At 38.2% G+C, this 23,432-nt stretch overlaps 1 protein-coding gene across 1 annotated transcript in view; it reads left to right on the forward strand.

Annotated features, from left to right (window-relative positions):
- The first annotated feature begins 711 nt into the window (after window positions 1–711).
- Window positions 712–23,432, forward strand: part of MB21D2 (Mab-21 domain containing 2) — a 95,333-nt gene continuing 72,612 nt past the window's right edge. The window contains exon 1 of the mRNA XM_075202285.1: window positions 712–1,143. Coding sequence (XP_075058386.1) covers window positions 735–1,143 — 409 coding nt within the window. The 5' untranslated portion in view covers window positions 712–734. The remainder of the gene's footprint in view (window positions 1,144–23,432) is intronic.

Genomic DNA, 23,432 nt, shown 5'->3' on the forward strand with positions numbered 1-23,432 from the left:
TTTTCCATGTAAAAAGAAAAACAAGAACTGAAACCCAGTCACAATGTGTGCTCATTTGCAGGGCCATCTTAACAACATTAAGGGCCCCCGGGCAAAGCAGTGCACCGGGGCCCCTAGAGATAGATATAGATATATAGATGTATACAGATACAGATACAGATATAGATATATAGAGATAGATAGATAGATGTACTTGCTCAGTGACCCTTGTAGGTTTTTTTTGCAGGTTTTTTTCTTTTGCAGAATTATTTATTTTAATTAAGAGCCGTGCCTATGGGGCCCCCTTGCCCGTGGGGCCCCCGGGCAGCTGCCCATCGTGCCCAATGGAAAAGATGGCCCTGCTCATTTGTGTCTAGTCCTTTGAATGCTACTGTGATGGTTAAAATATAGATCTTGCAACATACTGCCTACACACCCTACACCTGATGTTTTATACTGTTACTTTTACTGAGGCTAACAGAAAGCATGTACTTTGGGCCATCTGGTGTAGAACAATAATAGAACATCTGTCCAGTTAAGGGGTATACATACACCTGCTATAGTTTTAAAAAAAAATGTATGTACACAAAACCAAACATACAAATCTGGTTTAGTTGATGTATAAATAACAAACACTGTATATTTTCACCTCAGAATGCCTCTCAATGTAGGGAGGCTCTGTCGATTCTAGATGGCAGCAGTCGTTTAGAGACCCCAGTGGGAGACGAGGGGTTAAGTTGTGTGCAGCTTGTTGAATGATCTCACAGACGCTCAGTGTCACATTGTTTCTAGTTTGTGCAGAAGCAGATCTGGGAGCCGCCGAGCCACAGACCTGCTGCACCACACACTCACATACACACACATATACACACACACAGAGCCGTCTCCCACTGTCCCAGGGAGGGGAAGGAAGGAGCCAGGGCTGCTCTCATATAATCTTGCTGCCTGTGGAACTGAAGATGGCGGCTCCCATCCCCACCAAGCCAGGCACCATTGGGGGAGGCAGCAAACCTGCCTCACCAGAGCTGGATTTCAGGTCCGGAGCACGGATAGAAGAATTAAACAAACTCATCCAGGAATTTAACAAGCACGATCAGCGGGAATATGATGACCAGAGAGCCCTGGAGATCCACACGGCTAAAGACTTCATCTTCTCCATGCTAGGTAAAAAGCAGCACCTTGTGTGTTTGTGTTCAACATAGGAGCCTATATTACGGTAGCACATTGCTAGGGATCCACACACCATCCTGTCCAAGCTGTCTGTTAATGTGGATTATATATGCATTTGGTTGGAGCAGCTGATCAACACATGTACTATACGCGATAATATGGGAGCAGCTGGTCATCCATGCAATAGTTCAATACGGGATTATCATGTGTAGGTGACCAAGCCACATACATGAATGCCTATTTCAGTGCATTTTTATTTGTTGTATATTCGATCACTTCGTGTGGCACAGTATCGTACGTATATTAACAGCCGGTGGTGTCGATCATCATTATGTCATGTCTCACACAAGTGACTGCATGCATATTCTAATACACCTGGTTTAATGTGAATGAAAATGAGCTAAATCTACTGATTATTTGTAATTGTAAAAAGCAATTACCAATTGAGTGTCACATACTAATTTATAACAGGGAGAAATGTTACACACATGCATCTCTGTGGTAGATGCAGTTCGCACGTTATTGCACGATTGTCTTAGCAGAAGTCATACGTTCCATGTTGAACATCTCATTGTAAATTGTATGTGATTGACGTGGCTTCTCCCAGTAATTGTTACACATAATGTAGGTACATCAGCTGATCGTGACGTGAAGGGTTACAGTATTATGATCAATCTGACAGCAACTCATTATTTTGAACTATACGTTTAAAGTGAAATGATGTCATGCAATGAGGTATCCTGGGCTTTCTGTGTTACCTGCTGGTATGATGGAAGCAACATTACATATAATGAGGAAATAGCTATGTCAATATTATGAGAGCTTGAACATTTTATTTGTTACTTTTGAAACAAAACATACAAATGCACACCAAGAAACTACCTTTTGTAGGTGTTTCACTGTATTTTTGTAAATGACGTTGGCCTGGCTGTACTCTAGAGCCTTGGACTGTCTGCACACACCTTTTTCAGAATAATCATACCTGCAAGCTAAGGTGTGGTATATTTACTCATAGACTGTGTGAATTGCTGAGTGTTAACATTTTTTTTTTCCAGGCCTGAAAAGTGACTCGGTTTATAACCTGTTTATATATAATCTGCTACACTGTATTCCAATATAACTTTTCTGTATTTACTTTTTTATTGTGGCAATTGACAGAAGCAGTTATGCCAATCCCAGACAACTTATTTAACTTGTTACATCCAATGTCTTTGTAAAGATCAGTGAATATGCAATGTCACTGCAGTGCTCATTTATTTAGAGGATGCCTTACTTCTGCTTGCATATTTACACACTTGTTAACACACAGTTGTGTGTGTTTAATGAGATCGCAGCATGGGTTAATGTAAATGAGGAGGAAAGTATTTGCTGCACCTTGTATAAATAAGTCTTAACATGTAATTGAGCTAGTGTATAATGTCTGTATGCCACAGTTGCATCACCCCTCAGATAATTCTGCTGTCTGTTGGTAATAAGCCAAATTGCTGAACACACTAGAAATCACAAGTTTTAGCCTCCATTTCACACATACTTTTTGTGTTAAGCAGACAGTGGTGAATACATCAGTCATAACTTTATTTGATCTTGTTATTATTGCTCTTAGCACATATATTTCATTTATAACATGTATACTGTAAATTGAATTTTGTGGACAGATAACTGCCTTTTTATCTTTCATATTTATAGTATCCTTTTAGAAAAGTGGGTCATCCAGGCCACATGCGTGGATATCCTAGCTCTGCTCTGTAATTGATTGTCAAAACAATTAAAAGTGTCTGTCATCTTTCTCATAGGAAGTGGCAGGGTTTGTGCGGATGTGATTTGAAAGATCCCTTAACCTTCTGTTCTGTTGCAAGTAATCAACGCCTGTAACTTTCCCTTCTGTGGGAATGAGAGTTGTCTGCTGTTACAGATCGGCAGAAGATGCTCTTGTGATTGTATAATCTTTCTGAAACTTTTTTGTCACTACAGATCAATAGTACTAAACTTTTTCCAATAAACAGGTTATGATGCTATATAAAGGGAATTCATTTGGTTATTATAAAAAATGGTTGTTTCAGGCTGTAAGTCCACATACACAAAGAGTGTTTTTTTAACACGCATTCTTAAGTGCCCTTTGACTGTCCTAAAAAATATGTTAGAGGGCACAAATACACTTTCTGACAAGCATATTAGATTCACTTTGCGTCCATTTTGACATGTCCTGTAGTGCTCAGAAGGGTTAAAACCATAGGTTCATTTATTGCTGGCTAAATGCTTAGCAAAGCACTTGTCAGGAAGTGTTTGACCACACTGAATGCCGCATGGAAACTTTAGACGCATTTTTTATTATGTAATTCGGTGGCAGTATGGAAGACGTAATTGAATGAAAAATGAGACTTATACAATGAAGGCAGTAAAAGAAGTATCGGTATGGCATCCCACTGTATACCAGCCCACTTTGACCATTGATGTAAGTAATATACATCAAACACAGTGTTAACATGCATAGGGGTATATTTACTAAACTGCGGGTTTGAAAAAGTGGAGATGTTGCCTATAGCAACCAATCATATTCTAGCTGTCATTGTGTAGAATGTACTAATTAAATAACTAGAATCTGATTGGTTGCTATAGGCAACATCTCCACTTTTTCAAACCCAGAGTTTAGTAAATATACCCCTTAGTCTATTACTTTTAAAATGCCACTCCATTCTCCTATGTTGTATTGTAACCAACTAGCTACTGTGTTTTACAACTAAATGTGTAGGCCTGTTTAAAGGCTATTCAAAATATACCTTACTCATTGTAATTACTATTCACCTTCACTTTGCAGCATACACCAGTGGGTTAATTACCACCCAACTGGCATAGGCCAGGCCCCTTCTAATGCTGAGAGTCATAAGATCTCCTCAATCTTTTTGCCTGTCCCTGGCATCAAGACTTAATATTTCTCACAGTACCGTTTTCAATGAAGTAATCAGTCTCTATCCTCTAATTGAAGCCCCCAGTTTGACCCTGAATTGTATCTGTTCCCTGAAGGGAGCCCTATGACAGGGTAAATGACATAGTAAGTAATGTGTGCTTTTAAACAGCTGCACTTTAATTCCTGGATCTACAAATGCTACTAGGTAAGCAGACCTATGTAACACAAGGTAAAATGTGTTTGCACAATAAATCCTTATTGCAAATGCAGAACAGTGTGATACACAATGCTCAATGTAGTAAATTAGAACTGTATCATTGCTGCCTCACAGTGCTGGGGTCATAGGTTGAAATCCAACCAGAGCACTATCTGTGTGTAGTTCTCTCCTTGTTCGTGTGAGTTTCTTCTGTGTACTCTGGTTTCTCTGACAGTCCAAATAAAAGTATAAATTTATCCCTAGTGTTATGTTGTGTGGTAGGGAATATAGATTGTAAGCTCCAGTGAGGCAGGGATGTGAATGATCACATATTCTCTGTAAAGAGCTGTGTAATCTGTGACTGTTATTTACAAGTGTAATATTTAAGTGCATCATGTGTAATGGGATTTAGAGTTAGAAGACTCATTTGAGCCAGGACACCATGAACAATTTTAGTTTGTGGTGTGAGAGAAAAAATATTTGGGGTGTCTTATAGTCTTTTATGTAGCAAATTGATTACTTATGTCTGTCTTAAAGATGGTGACCCAATGCAACATAATATAGAAAGTCTTCTGCAGATCTGGGCTAGTCTACTATCCTTCCAGTATAAAATTGGAGTGAAAATTCTCATTATTTTTACCTTCACCATTGAGTTACTGAGATCATCTCCACACATGCAGGGTTCTGCAATATTCTGCAATATCATTCTGTTGTCAGAACATGATTGATATTTCACTGAATACAGCTTGACCTTCAAGCCCTGACCTCCTTTATTTCCTGATATCTGAAATACTTGTCAGATTCCTGAGCAGGTTCATAGTTATTTCACAGGCATGGTCTGTACCAAGAGCTTTGTACAATCATGACTGATTTGGTAGGTCCTATTGGTGCCCGCTGGCATGTGGAGGTGAATGGGGAAACTTAAAAATTTTATACTTACTGTATTCTCCTTCACAGAACCAGAACATGACAGTGGAAACAAATTTCCCATCCTTAGGTGTTTCCCATGTTTGGGTCAGTCAAAAGAGGTGTCTGGTGAATGGGAAATTCTTTTACATCTTGTCCCTATACCTGATGGAAGATAATTAATTTGGCATCTACTGCTTTGTTCTCTATCAGTTTTTTAGTTTGCCCTAGAGACTTTTATTTAGTTTGTTCTAAACATACAGGCTACATATTTAATTTTCAGTGTGAAAAAAAAAAAAAGTATATGCCAGAGGGGCCCATCATTCACACACACGTGAGTTTTATGACTTTTTTTTTCTTTGTTTATAAACGCCCTCCCTTAATACTTTTTTGGATGCCAAATCCAGTAACCCTATTCTATAAACCTGTTGTGGTTAGTCCTGATAATTTGGGTTCTACAGAAGTCTATTATATAAGCTGAACATTCTACCCTTTAAATTTTACAACTTTCCCTCCAAAACAAATAAATATGAGGTTTCTTTGGGGAGAACCAGAACATATGGGGGTTGTAACACAATGTATGTGGAAACATGTTAAAATACTAAAGTAAATCTGTGTTTCTACTTCAGGGCTGGATAAATTGCAAAAGCCAGATAGCCAATGCCAATTGCTGCTAGTGCCTAACTTTTGGTAGTAATTTATATTGATGTCAATAAATGTGCATTTTGTCCTGACTACTTACAAGAACCTGGTCCTACATTTCACTAAATATGTCCAGCTGTGGTCCAATGACTTGTTCACCTCTTTTCACTGACCTCAGGTTTTCCGCATGGGTAGTGCTGCGTGACTTATGGGATATTGGTCTCTATGGTCTTTACTGTTCATGTAGAAGCACCTAATGTTGTACAATGTGAAAGCTGACCACACAAACGCTGCTGAAATGGCAAAGTGCTATCCATGTAGTATGTACTTGGGCAGCACACTATGATCATCCCCATGGTTGAATAACGCTTGTAAAGGGCCAAAATGTATTTGCTGTATATGGCACTATATGACCCTATGCTTTGTACCAATCCTATTTCTCAGCTTGTATTACCTGGCTGGAATGGGAACCATGCATTATATACTAGTGACTAGTATATAATGCAGGGTTTCCCAAACCCAGTCCTCAGGGCTCCGGAACAGTGCAGGTTTTCCATATCTCCTTGCTGGCGCACAGGTGTATTCATTACTGGCTGACACATTGTAACAGATCCACAGGTGGTCCTAATTATGTCACATGTGATCCAGAAAACCTGCACTGTTGGGGGAGCCCTGAGGAGTGGGTTTGGGAAACCCTATACTAGTCAATTTTTTTTAAAAAATATATAATTTTCTACTTTTTTTTTTTCTTCTGTCTGGAGTTCTTTTATAAGAATTATTTGTAAGCTTTAGTTTTGAACTATTCTTGTTGCACAGTTTAGCCTCATTTATTTTCACTTTTATGTATTAGGCAGAGAGGGTATGTTATTGTTTTGTGTGTGTGGGACTTCCCATCTGCGAGTGGCATACCTCTGTAAGTTACAGAAAAATAAATTCTTGCATATTGGCATTTGTCAAATATTCAGGAGATAACAGCGCTGTTTTGGCTTAATGGACCATTAATGATCATGAATATTATTTTGATTTGTATCACTAACTTATTTTCTAGTCTAGTTTAGATTAAATCTCCATTTCTGCCTAGTGAAAGATGTATGACTGTGTTAAGCTCTAGCTCTCATTTGCAGTCAGCTGGGGGCAGTATCCATGGCTATGAAGCAGGCTCATTATCTCCATGATACATGAGCCTCCTCTTTATGTGTTTCATTCCATTTTGAAAATATACCCATCACCCAGTGTGTTGCCAGACAGCACAGGATGGCCTCAGTATGACTTCAACACTGCGGATTTATGGCTTTTTTTTTTTTTCTTTTCTTTTTTTTAAAGCAGAGTTTTCTATGCCAAATTACCTAATATGGGTTTCTCTTGGATTCGTGCAATATATGTCACTTATTCATATGACATGCATGTTTAATTCAGAAAGCATCATAAGTTCAGTTGATTACTGGAACAATGTTGTGGCACAATGATCTACAATAGGGCTGTCTAGCTGGAAGCATTCGTGCCCGAAGTGGCCCTCCAAAGCATTTTGTGTCACCAGCTTTAATGAAAGCGGATGTTTTTATAATATTTGAACCATAAACATATTTATTATAGAAATGCATCCTATTTTTTCTTTTAAATACTTGCGTCTAGCCAATCTAAAGGTGAGGAGGAAATGTTGGATTCTGTAGGGAACTAGGACAAATATAGGTGCTGGCAGAGAGAGGAGCCCAAATTTGGACTACGGGAGAGTTTGTTAGATACACTCTAACTGGCTGTATTTATGGTTTGTGTATTTTGAAATGTTCTCAAGGTGAATTCAAAACTCTATATTTATTTCATACTAGCCTTCCCCACCGCCTTGCTGCTACTGCTTACAGGTGGACCTCAATGTGGTCCAACAATACAGCCATTTATAGAGCTGTCTGTTCTTTGTGTTTTAGGTAAAGAGATAACACTGTAATGGTTTTGTGACATATCCACAACCATTGCTCCCTCCACATATTATATATTTGTTGAAAACCAGCAATTAGTGTCTAACATGGCAAGGTACGTGTCAGAAGGGTTTCTCTGAAATTGTCACAGATTTGTCTCACGGCCGGCAGTTGCAATTTCTCTCAAAAAACAACTTGAACCTAAGCTACGACATTAAAGTTCTGTCACATACAGAACACTTATTCATGTCAGAACTCAGCGAGTATTGTGAGTAAAGACGTTGCAGTGTCATAAAAAGGAAATATCTTTTAGGCCATCGTAAGAACCAAGCTGTCAGATGTCGGAGACAGCCAGTAATACTCAAGAGGACAGCCAGTGGATGTGGCACATATCTCTACATTAAGAGCTGACAACAATTTACTGGAAAACAATATCTTCCTATTCTCTGGAAATGTGCCGTATGGTGCATCGGGTGTTGGTGGGGGGTGATGTGTGGTCTGCTTTAGTCACTCTTTACTGCAGTTATTCTGGTCAGGTTCATACATGAGGCGATCTGCTGGAATGATTTCACAAAGGAGGTCCAATGAGTGTGTATAGTCACTACCTGAATAGATTCATGGTTCATTTATTAAAATTTATTTTTGGCAAAACTGTTTTTCTGATACCACACATTTTCTAGTAGTTTTCCAGTTTAGTCAAAAGTGACCAAACCAAAATCTGCATGTGTGGCCCACATTACATGTATGTAACATATATTCATAAGTGTTCATATTTTGTGGCTTATGTTTTTTTTTTACCATTTGCAGTAAGAAAATGATGTGTTTGTTCCACCACTTAATCTTTCATTGCATCAGCTCAGTTTACTCTACCCCCATGCTTCACATCTAGTGATTTCATTGTTATGAAATGCTACACGATTTATATTGTGTAGTTAGGGATAATATTACAGGATAACTCTGGTAAAAGCACATGAAAGAAATGGCCTAATGAACAGAAGAGAGTTCAGCTGAAGGATTTAGGTGGATTCCATATATTTGCATACAAATTTAGAATTGACCAAATTTGTCTATTGCTATCCAATCTATGATGGTTGGATTTTCCTTTTATCAATCTACTATACAATGCATCAAGGAAAACCTTATAAACACTGTGTTGTACTTCACCAAATAGATCAAAGGTAGAAATATAATATATCTTAAATAGTAGAGCGCACGCAGCAGCGTCCAATTCAAGCTTTGGGCATCTCTAACAGCGCCGGTGCTAGGGTCCTTGGCGCCCTAGGCACAGTGTGAAAATCGCCGCCCCCCCCCCCTTTAAAAATCGCCGCCCCCCCGCTTTAAAAATCGCTGCTGCGCTTCCCTCCCCTCCCCACCCCTCCCCATGTCTTTCTTTAACTTGCAGAGCGTGCCTACACTCAGTCAACAAGAGATGTTTCTGAATATGTCTATAGGCCCAAATTACACGCATTTAATTTTTTTTAAAGAAAAATGCTTGCCATTTATGGTAATAAATGTGAAATGTTTTTAGCGTCATTGACGTCAAATATAATATGTGTATGTATGTATATATATATATATATATATATATATATATATATATATATATATTTATATTATATTTCTTTTACTTTTTTTTTTTTTTTTTTATGTAAAGCAGTCCCTATTTCTAAGTGTTCCCTCTATAAATTTGGTCAAATCAGGGAAATTTACTGCGTGATAAAAATGCTTTTCATACTAGATCTTTATTCTTTTTCCACTTCTCCAGCCCTGTCATTTTTTATTGGTTAGAGACTGATAATATTGAATTTCCCTGCTGAACAAAATTAAAGAGCATGAGAAAATTGTCTTGGTTTCTCGTCACTATTGATATATTTAACTATGACATGTCTCTTTGCTGGTATAATATTAGAGCACAACACAGCTATGAATAGCAGCAGGAAATATGCAATATTAGTATATGTCTAGCTACAGAGTAGTTTGTTCATCTGTGTCTACTGGGAAAGTGGGGATTAAATAGTGAACAGGACTTATGGAGCTTGTCGGTATTCTAGGTCTCAGAGGATTTTAAAAGCAAAAATAAAAGCAAATTATCCCAGTACTAAGAACTAAAAGACTCTGCTGTACTTGGATCTAGTGTCATATTGGCATTTCAGATTGCCATGGTATCCAGATTTTTCTGGGGTTGTTCTAAAGTAAGAAAATGATCAGTACATGAAAGTAAATAGGGAACGATGGTGACTTGACAGGTTCTATATTAAATGCATTAACATACTTGTGGGGTTTTTTGTTTTTTTTGTTTAGTTTAATAGAATCCTGCTTAATGCATGAAAAACACCTAAACAGGGCAGCTATGTCATATGTAAAGATGTTAACATGGCCTTAACGGTACAAAAAGATATAGGATATATAAGCAATACGTCATGTTGGCGACCCTTGTAATGTAGGAGATCGGCTTGGTTTTCCTGTTATTATGTTGTAAGTCTTTTCATATAGCAACAGTATATGCTATTTTGATTTTCACAAAGTATAATGCTAATAATGTCACAGATACCAGAGCTGCATTAACAAAGAGGGACATAAAACTTTATAAATCAATCTCAAAATCAGAATAACTTTCATTTTAGTTTATAAACAGGCTGTGAATTTTTTTTCGTTATTAATTTATATCTTTTAACCGAGTCAGATTCATGATATCTCCTTTCTCTTCATTGAATTTCAATAGCAACATGTAGAATGATACAGCTGGTACTCAACAGTAAGGAGTAAAAAATTGCCAATAAGGAAAGCGTTCCAACTGTATGTGAGAATTCCAGACCTGTGACTGCTTCTTACTCCTGTTTTGTGTATAATTTCTGCTTTATTGTTAAAGTAGCAGTGAGCAGTCACTAGTAGGCTGTTCAGGTCTGGTTACATCTCCAAACACAAGATGAGTCCATGGTAGTACATTGGAAATGGAGGTGATGTTGAAGTACATTTTCCTCATTAACTACTGTATGATACATGTGATTGCCTACTGTCCAGTGTATTGTGCCTCACCCTGGGTAGCAGGAACATGTTTGTTTTTTCTTGCACTAGTTAGTGAGACCACCTCTGTTTATTTGGTCTGAAGGAGAACTTACCAGAGGGAACTGAACCACCTGCAGTTCTCCAGTCTTGACAATTTAGCACATTTGATTTGTCAGGAGAATTGTAGCTGCTTCTTCAGTGGATAGCTGCACAGATGGATGTACATTAAGATAACAATATACCATAGTCATTCCCATGTGTGTGGGAAAAGCTTGAAGGAGGGAACCGGGTGCTTTAGCATTTGCTATTTCTCCTATACTTTTTGTTTTCTAAATAAATGACACTAGCTGTTAAATCATCTAAGGTATATGTTTATTGTATGTGTACATACTAGTCTGATGAATGTTTATTCTGATTTATGAATATCTCAGAAGCTGTCTAACTTTCTGGTTATAGAACACTAATTCATGTTGAAACTTGTGTATTGTAGTTGCCGGGCAACCTGTTTATATCATCCCAGTGGCATCAGTTAGTCCCTAAGTGAGATGAGACCTAATGAGGTGCAAGGGAGTACAATTACTAGAATGTGTGCAATAGTGCTCAAATACTAGCTTGCTTTCATATAGTATCTACTATATTCTAATAACCGCAGCATTTAGCTATGTACACTTGTGATTGATGTTCGCACAGCGAGTTTCGGCAAGTAGTGATCCAATTTCTTTCTAGTTTATATATCTGACTTTTGTTGAGCAAAGCTCTCCCAGCTTTATAGCATTGCTTTTCACTTAGTGAGGTAGGTGTGCTGACCAAAGAAAATGGGTCATGCAAAGCTAACACTGTAAAGTCTTCTACATACAATAATAGCTTAGAGAGATTAACCAGAGTATTACAGTGAGGAGGATTACATTTCCTTAAGTGTATAAAACTGACAGCAAATTGATATATTAATGAATGCTTTCCACCGTGCATTGCATTTTTTTGTTTAGCTGTCAAGTCTGGCATTTTGTAATAGGTATGTGTACATTGATCCACACTACTTTAATGACAAGAAGAGTTACTGCATTATTATAACACACATCAGCATTTTCGTGCAGTTTTGATGTATGAAAACCTCAGAAAAATTATATAAAAAAAAAACTAAAACAATCTACATAATCTGTGGTGCGGTACACATTAATGTTTTTTTTGTGGGCTTATTACCCTTTTTTTTTTTTTTTTGTAGTAGCATTTATTAATTCAATTTTTTGCATGTTTACAGTCTATTAATGTTATTCCAAAGGGAGGAAATACAGAAAAAAGAAACAAGAAAACAAGAGTAAGACAGTTTATTTTTGCTTAATTTTCTATCTGTTTTTAACTATAGTTTTTTTTTTACATTGATGCTCTGGTCAACTGCCTCATTCACAGGTTATGTATATTTCCCCATTCACCAAGCAACACTATTGTCAATACATCTATTTTATGTTTACGTCGGTTTTATTTTTAGGTCTATACCTGTTTTGTTTTTATTCAGAGGTCAATCCAAACATTAATTGTGACTGCAAAACTATTATTCTGTGTGGACTGTGCTATGTATGGCCTTGACTTTACATACCATAGTTAACCGTGCTTCAGAATGTAGATTTAACCTTTTCAGTGCTGTTGTAAATTATTACTAAAACCATCTCCTTTTATATGCATAGACATTTTATGGTCTATAATCTTACATTCATAGTGCTTCAGTGACTTGAATTGATTGCAAATTATAAACCAACCAGGGTGCTCTCTGACCTTGAAATCTGCCGATGGCTTGTTGGGAGGTCAAGTAGTTGCTGCATTGAGCCATTCTGGAAATGTTTGACAGGTTCCAACGTATATACGTTATTCAGGAACATGCTGACTTCAGAAATCCTACATGTAGCATCAGCAAAAAAAAGTGCGATGTGCTGCATGCAAAGCTAAACAATTTCAAGACCAAATCTGTCTTTGTTTATAGGGAAATTGTTCTTAAAATATATACGCTATTCTTCTTCCTTAATCACGTTTAAAGTTTATTAAAAGTGTTGTCTTTGATATTTTTCCTAGGTGCGTAAATATTTACAGTCTGTATTTGTGGTTATAAGATACATTTAGGCTGATTCAAGGCAACGTGCCACCGGACATCCCTGCGATGTCTGGCTGCGCGCATTTCCAGGTACTACGGCACCTCAACTGCGCACCTCTATGGGGTTCAAGAACACATCTGCCATGTTGATATACACAAAGTGCCTTCTCGACCATTGCGGAGGCATGTCGTGGCACATCTTTTAATTGAATCAGCCCCTATGAGTACTGAATTCTTCTCATTTGTATTTGTCACTCTGTAAGTGACATGAGCAAATACATTTTTCCATAATGTTATGGCAAATACTGGTAATTAAAATGTAAAAAAACGATAACCCTCCAGTATCACTTAACATACCATGTTCTAAAACCAAAAGCCCATCTGGCCTCCCCTGGCGACGGGGCAGTAGCAAGAAGAATGGCTCCTAGGGTGAGTAGAAATTTGGCAACCCAACCCCCTTTTATGTGTTAATAAAAACAAATGTTTTATTGTTTTTCAAACTTTGACTTTTATTTTCACTTTTGTGGAGAAAAGAGCATATGGGATATGGAACACGAGGGGGAGAGATGAATACAGCAAGTGGTATCCTGGTGTGCCAAACATGAACGCACATGGCAAGGGTATGAAAAGTAAAAGAAAATAGAGACTCTGCAGCACAGAAAGCTGAAACAAGGACATAAAATTGTATATAAAAAAATCCATTTTGCTTTGTTGCTATCCATTATATTCTAAAAACTCATGCCTCTCATCTGATGTACCACTGTGTGATTGTCTAGCAGCTAGCCTCTTGAAGAATCCAGCATACAGTACATAGTGTCCAGAATGAGACCGGCTTTCTATGTCCATCTCAATGAATCCGGTCATGGGCAGCCCACAGCGCATTCACCGCCACAGTATCCAGGGCCATTGCCCCTGCCACTCCACCTTCCTTGTTCCTCAGTAATGGAGCTAGAGCTTACTGGGCCCCGGAGCAAAATCTGAGCCATGGTCCTTTAAATTCTTCTTTTTAAACTTTTAATTTTATTAATAAACATATTCTAAGGTGGTCCCATTTCACATTTTCTTTCTTTTGTTACTATAACTTTGTGTATGGTGGGTGTCACAAATAGCCACCTCTAGCCACTCCCTGATTTAATATTTTACTGTATATTCACACAATCAAACAATATATCGCCTCTATTTTGTCAGGAAACCTCTCCTAATTACAGTTACCAGTCACATACCACACTGCGCACTCATGATTCCTCTCACCTATCGCATAGGTTACAGATTTGCCGAATCGCTCACGAACAGCGCTCACATAACCACACCCACTTGGGTCTCGCCACCACCTATTGAATAAGGGCAATAGGACTCCAATATACTGTTTCTCACTGGCACGCAATGAGCACACCTTGTTACAGGTTAGCAAGGCACACACACCAGCAATCAAAGGGTTAACACTTAACCCCTCAAGGCTCTATGATACAAATGTACATGCAGACACACACTATACTTAGTATACAAATGTATTCACAATTCACACCTCAGCATTTTAAGGGTTAGCATCGTCAAGCAATCTTCATAAGAAGCTATGAGTTCGTTTAGAGCACTAAGGACATCACTAATTAAATTTTAGATTTAATATACAAAAAGTACAATGCTTATAGGTTATAAAAGCAATTAATAAACAATTGACATACATACACAAGCAAAAACAGTTTTAAAATAAATGGATTAAATTCAGATTATAACTACATATAAGTGGTATATACTGTGCCAAAGGAAATTGGCTTGAAGATGGACAATTTATCAATAACTATTGATTTCCCAAAAGACTGATTCTTTTTGACAGTTTTTTAATCAAAATCAAATGGGATGGCATTCAAAGGGACAGTGTGGATGCTAATGTGGGGGCGGAAATGTCCCCTGGATGTCTGTTTTGTTCAGTCTTAACTTTTCTCAGATATATCCCGAAGACCTAACTCCCCTGTCAATAAACAACTCATAATCTCCCGCACATTTAAATACCAAACAGGCCTATGTCAGCGTATTCGTTTGCTCATTTCCTCAACTTCTTTGTGTGAAAGAATGCTTAATTTGGCGTATGGGCTGCCCTTCATCCAGGGGCGGATTGGGAACTAAAAGTGGCCCTGGAAAAAATTATTGAAGTGGTCTCATGTGGGTGGGACCAACTCAAATGTAGGTGGGGCCAACACAAAAGTAGGCGGTAAACCTAGATGTGATGACTTAATACACAGTGGGTCATTTCTAAAGCAATGCAGGGAAAAAGCTGCCAGTCTTGTGTTATAAAATTGCATGAATCCTTTTTCATGATCTGTGACTGGTTTATACCTCTGTGCTCAAACTTATTAAGTTATCTACTAACATATCTTTCCAATATTTCCTTCATGGAAACATATCTGACTTTGTTTAATAAGTTATTACGAAACATGTTGATACAATCATATCTAATCAGTCTGCCAGAGCAGCATATGAGCACCTCCCCACATTGATGCATCTTCCCCAGACGTCTTGAGATACAAACTGCCAGTCACATCTCTGTTTAATAAATAAAATGTATACTGTGTGTTTAAAAAATGCATTAAAAATAATCTTTATAATAAATGGCTATCCAGTGCGACCACCTCAAGGGTGCAATGCTTCAAGCATTTGCAAGAAAACACATTTATTTTGTAACAATTCTGTATGAGCCCTAAATGTGCCCTGTGATTGGTGGTGGTTTGAATTAATAACAATGCAGGCAGGGTTGGCAGACAGTAGCATAAGTGAAGGGGAGAGCTATTACAAGGGTTTGCTGATGACCTACTAAGTGCAAAGGAGGGAGGATTAATGATATTGTCAGTGCAATGTGGCTGGCCATATGTTCAACAAAGTGATCTGAGAATGGGACCAGTGCAAGTTAGAAGGCAGGCAATGGAATCAATGCAAGAACCACTAAAGTATCACCAGAGCTGGAGAAAGACTCTGGGGGACCTGGGGCACATAAGACAGGGAGGGTTATCATTTTAGATACATTTTAGACAAATACACAGGCAAAACCGTGTGTGCTACTTCACGAGCAGTACAGTGTAATGCAGGACATCCCTCCCAACTGTCGCCCTAATTCGGGACTGCCCAACCAGATTCAGGATAGTTGGCAGACTATCCTGCTCTCTCCTGCCTGTTCTTGTTACTTTCACCCCCAATGGCTGCTGGTGTCTTTTTAGATCAATTGTGGCTTGTCTGGATCCTGGTATATTGGGGGCCCTATTTAGAGAAAAAAATAGGTACATGAAATTTAGAAAACTGCAACTTCCCCCCGGTATTAAATAAATAGCACCTACATTTAATAATTTGGCTTCCCTCCAGCCCCAACATTAAAATAATAGTACTAACGTAATAAATAGATCTGTTTCCCTCCAACCAGCCCTGACATTAAATTAATAGATTTATTATTAAATGTGTACACTATTTCCCTCCCTCCAAACGACTCCAGCAATAACTTGATTGCATTTACGTTTAATAAATATAACCATTTCCCAGAACCACCCCATGCATTAAATAAGTTATATTCACATTTAATAAATAGCCCTCCTACCTAAACTCGATCCCATATTTATTTAATAGCCCTAAACCACTCCAGCATTAAATGAAATGTCCCATCACCTCGCCTTAAATTAATTTAATAGTGGGCCCTATTAAACAGCCCAACCATCACCCTGCAAATAAATTAATAGCACCTCCATTAGATAATTAGCTCCGCCCCACAGTCTAAAAGTAAATTAAAAAATTTAAATTGCTTTCATACAGTTTTCTCATGTGCAGCCCTCCTCACATATAGTTTTCCCAGATGCAGCCCCCTTGCATATAGCTTTTGCAGATGCAGCCCCTCTCACTTATCTTAAGTATCGGTGGCCTGCGTGCTCTGCAGCATTGCTCCGCAGACCCTACCAGACAGACAGGAAGTGAATAATTTCTGCTTCCTGTCTGATCGGTGCACAGTGCTGTAGACCCCTACTTGGCAACAGGCAGCCTCGGGATGCGTGAGGCTGCCTAGTCCTTACCACTGACCACCAAGTTCTTTGATTGTTCCCCTCCTTCCGACCACGCCAAGTGAAGAAAAAAAAAAAAAAAAGACTGCCCCGTTAGGGCACCGGACTACTGGGAAACTTCCCGGTGAGGCTTATGGCCAATCTGCCCCTGCTTTCATCATGCTATTAATGAATATGTGGTTAATCACTACTTTAATTAATTTTAAGTGGTATTTTGGAAACTGAAATATATTTGTCTATACAAAATGTAGCAATTCCTCACGTGGTCTCCTTGTGTCAGACCATAAGCAGTGAATGGCTACCTCCTATATGTCCAATGCCTCTTTAGGTGTCAAAAACTCTCCTATGTCAGGATGTAGCTCGCCCCAGGGGCCTTTGAAGCTGCTCAGCTTTCCCTGAAAGTGGTGCTGTTATCTGTTAAGATATAGGTTGGCAGGCCACCAGGTAAACACACCCCAGACCCTCTGACTTCTCATTTTACACCTTAAAAGCTCAATTTATCAATGATTCCTTTGATATACCGTATTTGCACTGTGGTTATGATTAGGCCTTATTCCCAACAATTATGCTATGGGATAATCCCTATAACTTTGATTCCTCTATGTTCACTACAATAGGTTACTTTGTAATACACCCCTCAATAAATAAAACACCCTCTTAGTACATTTTATATTTTTATTGGCTATATATGGGCAATAAATTATGCAGCACTGTGAATAGAATATTTAATCATACACATCAGTCCCTGCCACATTGGAGCTTATATTATAAATTCCCTACCGCACACACACACACTCACTAGAGTACATTTTGTCAGAAGTCAATTAATTGACCAATTGTAGTTATGTTTTTGGAGTGTCTGAGGAACTCGAAGCACCCAAAGGAAACCCATGCAAACACAGGGAGGAGATAGAAACGCCACACAGTGCACTGGTTGGAATCAAACCTATGACCTCTGTGCTGTAAGGCAGCAAGTCTGTGTTATTATCCCACTCCTACCTCAAGGACTTGTTTCACAGGTGGGGAGTAGCCCGTGCTCCCACGGCCTGTTGGGTTTACTCTCCAAGGCTTCAAGCATGCCCTTAAAACTAATTTCTTTTTTGAAGCCTACCAGCACTCCCCCTAACTACTTTGCCTCTGCTATCACTCCACTCCCACACTCAGTGACACCCTATTTTGTTTTCTCTGCTTCACTTTAGGATTTAATCTCTCATGAGCAAGGCCCTCTTTCATTGTATTCTCCTTTTACTATTCCATTACTCTCTATACGACATGGACAGCACGATATATATCATCCTCTGTGGTAAGCACTCAGTTTCTTCTAACAAGAGAAGCCGTAGGTCCATATTGTCGTCTTGTTTAAATGAGTGGGTAAATGGCAGTACAGGAGGACGGAGCAGGAAGATGGAAAGTGACCAACATGACCTGGTGCATGCTGATAGGGTCGCAGCTGGGCTCCATGTCTCTTGGCCGTGTTGCAGTTTAGACATCTGTGAACCATATTGCTATGCTAGTGGGTTTCATATACAACTTATTTGTCAAGCTCCATGTTTTCTGTAAAACTGCCTTGTATTGGAACAATTTTCTGAAGCCTCATTATTGTTTTTTGCCAGAAATCTTTCATTGAAACAGCAGCTGCTCTCCTATTCCATCTTGGGAGCAGCCTTCTCTAGAGCTAAGGGTCTGTTTTGTTCAATGGTTGCTGTCCTGATCATACTTTTATTTTTTAGCAGGTGAATTAGAATTTTGTTATGAAAACCAATAGCAGTTGGACTTAAATTTTGGTCATAAATACTTTTTCTTTCGAGAACCTAGGAAATGTGTCTGCTATTTTTCTATGATACTTTATTTGTAAACTTTATTCTGTGGCAGGTTATATTGGAAAAGGCATTCATTTTGTGGGCTGACCCAATATTGATGAAATTAATTGATAGGCTATATTTGAAAAATCGTGACAAAAGAAGCTCAGTACTAATATGTCAATTACATGTTATCTGCATATGTTACTTGGATGTGGCTGTAAGGGGCTAATAACTTAATAACTTATTCACTCTATAACTCATCTTTTACAATATGACTTGTGAATTAGTCTAGGGCATCAGAGAAGCTTTTTAGCCTTAATATAAAACATAAAGGGCTTATTGAAGAAATACATTATACAATGACATACTTATAAACATGCAAACAGTTGCAAAATAACGTCCGTAATGGTTCTGCACAGAACTCTAGCCTTGCACCAAGAGAAGATGTTTTTTTGGCTATAGTTCTGAACCACGTCTGTTTCTCTGAACAACTACATTTTATATGCCCCTTTTTATTATAGACTTTCCTCTCCTCTTTAAGGATGCAGAATAAATGTTATCGCCAGCTAGTTGCAGGGCCCTAGGGCTGTGCAAGAGGGGCAATCGCCCAGGGCACAATGCTGAAAGGGGGCGCAATTTAGGAATATTTTAGGTTCATTTGGTTAAAATTGAGGGCTAGGGGGGCGGCATTTGTCTTTCTTGCCCCAGGCGCTAGAATTCTAAGTTACGGCTCTGGCTATTTGAAGCTAAAATTTCCGAGCTTACGATTCAAGTCTTGAAGAATATTTTAGATATGTGATAACTTTTTTCCAAATACAACATATAGTAATGGTTCATGCATTTTTCATGTCACATAACAATACGATACACATGAACATGATTTTTTCGTGATATTTACACCCCAAGATCCTCTTCCTTTACATATACAGGATATACCTGCCTAATCTCTTCTGACAGGTTTTATACATGCTAATATTGAATGTCTTTTGTATACACAACACAAGTAGAACATTGTTATGCCTATTAAACACATTTACTCCTGTTCAAATGTAACTTCTATTAACTGAATAAAGAATGTATTGGCTTATGTGTAACGGGAATTTATGCATATATAACTTGGCTATGTTTAATAAATGACAGACTGGTCTGTCAGACCTGGGCACTATTTTACTTATAGATGACAGGCGTACTATGTAATCCAGGATCCACACATGATCTACTCCAGTCTGTTTAAAACAAAACACCAATATTTTATCTCTAGAATAATTAGAGCTAATTGAGTTAGAATTAAGCTGGCTAACTCCTTCGTGGCTGGTTCCATGATAAAATTCTTACTTAAGACGTGCCCATGAGCCACAAAACCATGCTCCAATTTTTTTTTGTTATTAAAGAATTCTTCTCCCCTTTTTATTATGGTCCAAAAATTAGATCATCCCATTAGAATTGGAACTAGAGAGATACAGATAGAATATTTATTTGGGACACATGGTGTAATTAGGCATCATTTTAATCTGAGTACAGATTTGATTACTCCATATGTCACTCCTCATCTGTATTATTGCCTGCCAGCACATAGAGCAGTCACTTTGGATGTGGCACATTATTTAAATGTTTTTAGTTGTATTTTTTTTTTTTGTTTTTTTACTATCCAAATATATTGCTCTTGACTCGTTGGAAAAGCACTCCTCTTCAGAAGTAATAGTTCCTTCTAAATATTGGTCAGACTTTGTGACATGAATTGAATTGGATTTAATGGGTGTAACAGATGGATGCTTAGTGAGTGATGGGTTAAAGTGGCTGTCTGCATATCCTATTGTTCTTTTGTTGTTTTTTGAAGAGAGTGGCTTGTAAGCCAACTGCTGTTTTGGTTGATAGAATACATGTTGGATGAATGTTGTGTGTTCTCTGTTCACTGCCATAAAGAGGCTGTATGTGTGTGTGACATTATACATATATATATATATATATATACTTACTATATAAAAGCCTAGTGGCGTGTGTCTGTGTGTGGAAAAAAAAAACCAAACTGCAGCGCCACCTGCTGGGTGAAGTTATACACTGACCTACTAAATTCTTAATGTGTGTGGAAAAAACCCCTCAAAGGGCTGAAATTTGCTGCAGCGCCACCTGCTGGGCGGAGTTATACACTGACCTACTAAATTCTTAGTGTGTGTGGAAAAAAAACTCAGAAAGGGCTGAAATTTGGTATACTAAGATGTTTTTAATTTGTCAATTTAATTTGTTGATTGTTCAAAGTGTTTATAAAGATTTTAAAAATATATATATATATTTCTTGAAGGAGAAGTGACAGTTGGGAGTGGTTGGTGGTTGCCGGGGGTGACAGAGCGAGGGGAGTGTGATACTCAGGACCGCTGAAAAAGATCCCTGTGTCTGGATAGATGTGGCGATAAAGATGAAGGATGAGGTGATGGAGAAAAATGATGAGGTGGTGACATGTGGACAAAACCACGTTAAAAAAGGGTGCTTGCGTCGGGAAGTAACGCTCTTCCCCTGAGGAGGCCTGGCCTAGCCCCAAATGCATGACAAGAACCTTAAATAGCTTGATTTGACTAGAATGCATGAGTATCATGCACTGGTTAACTTGTGTGTATGTGTGTGTATATGATATATGATATATATATATATATATATATATATATATATATATATATATATATATATATATATATATGATATAATATAGATAGATAATATAACATTTTGGTATATAGTATTAAAGAATCTAGACTTTTACTTCCATCTATAACCTTTGTTAATAGAATGATTATTATTTATATTTGATATTTAATGCGTGTATACAATTTATTATGCAAGACTGTTGCAATTCTCAGGGTGTTATATTTTATGTTGCCTTTAGATTTTATTGCTGTATGGAGGTTGTGTTTTGCTGAACTTTATTATTTTGCAACATACTTAGTACAATTTAGACACAATTAAATGTTCACTGCTGACCGTTATTAATTGCATTTTTTCACAATGTAAAATGTATCCAGTTACTTGGTCTGCTTCCTGCTAATTGGAATAAGTGTAAGGTTAGAAATAACATCTGTCACTGTAAAGCCAGCACTTACACATTAGATAATTTAAATGGATGAAATTTCCAGGAAGGTGGAAAGGGGCGTTTGTGGATGATGGGGTGGGGACAGGTTATTAATATTTTGTGTATGGAAAAAGACAAGTATCCATACATTTAACACAAAGAAGGTTCCTTCCTTTTTGTAAAATTCTATGCTCAAGGTTTGAATGTTTTTTCTTAGTTTAATGCAATATTAGATGTGGTGGTTGGGCATTTGTGGCTTTAGATTCAGGAATCTTTCTGTTAATACAAGTGTATCCTTTTAAATTCTAGCGATACAGGTAGATTAAGAGCTGTAATATCGCACAATGTTTCAATCTTTAACCATGTTCCAATATTATAAGATGGTAATACAGTAATGCACGCACGGCCCTCTTACATCCTTGTGTGTCTGTTTTGTACCCAGTCTTGTGTTTGTTCCCAATTGTAAAATGCTGCAGAGAATGCTGGCGCTGTAGAAATAATTATTAATAAGTAATGATTATCAGGAAACATTAGTATGTTTGTAGCTTAATTAGTGCAATTTAAACACCATAAAATGTTGAAACTTACTATTTGTACTAATTTGTCTATGTTTTTGGAGACTGTCCATTTTGTAGCTTCTATCTACGCTCTGACAGGTCATAGTATCTCACTATTTGCATAGTTTTGTTGTTTGTATGGAGTCGTACAAAGAAAAGTTTGGTCTTTTTCTAGTAGTGAAAACATTATTTGTGTTTAAGGACCAATGGATCTAAAATATAAGTTGATCCAGTACAGTTGACCAAATATTCAAGGGCATTTTGTGACATTCACAAATATAATTGGAAAAGTAAGTCCTAAAATAAAAGCACAAAAGACATATCCATACAACTCACATATGTGATATATAGATAAACACAGATCAGCCACAACAATAAAACCACCTGCCTATTATTGTGTAGGCCCCCCTTGTGCCACCCAAACACCTTTGACCCGTCGAGGCATGGAGTCCTCAAGACCTCTGAAGGTGTCCTGTGGTATCTGCCACCAAGACGTTAGCAGCAGATCCTTTTAAGTCCTGTAAGTTTCAAGGTGTGGCTCAGACTTTTTTTTCCAGTACATCCCACAGATGCTCGATCGGATTGAGATCTAGGGAATTTGGAGGCCAAGTCAACACCTTGAACTCTGTCATGTTCATCAACCCATTCCTGATTATTTTTTCAGTGTGGCCGGGTGCATTATCCTGCTGAAAGAGGCCACTGCCATCAGGGACACCATTGCCATGAAGGGGTCTACTAGGTCTGCAACAATGTCTTGTAAAGTGGTACGTGTCAATGTAACATCCACATGAATGCCAGGATCCAAGGCTTCCCAGCAGAATATTGCCCAGAACATCACAGTGCCTCTGCCTGCTTGCATTCTTCCCATAGTGCATCCTGGTGCCATCTTTTCCCCAGGTAAACAATGCACACACCCCTGGTCGTCCACATGATGTAAAAGAGACCATGATTGATCAGACCAGGCCACCTTCTGCCATTGCTCCATGGTCCAGTTCTGTCGCTCACATGCCCATTGTAGGGACTTTTGGCGACTGACGGGTCAGCATGGGCAGTATGCAGCTATTCATCACCTTATGCAACAAGTTGCTATGCAGTGTGTGTTCTGACACCATTTCATCATAGCCAGCATTAACTTGTTAGCAGTTTGTGCTACTGTGGCTCTTCTATTGGATTGGAAC

This window comes from Mixophyes fleayi, chromosome 3 (genome assembly GCF_038048845.1).
Source record: "Mixophyes fleayi isolate aMixFle1 chromosome 3, aMixFle1.hap1, whole genome shotgun sequence".
NCBI classification, from domain to species: Eukaryota; Metazoa; Chordata; class Amphibia; order Anura; family Limnodynastidae; genus Mixophyes; species Mixophyes fleayi.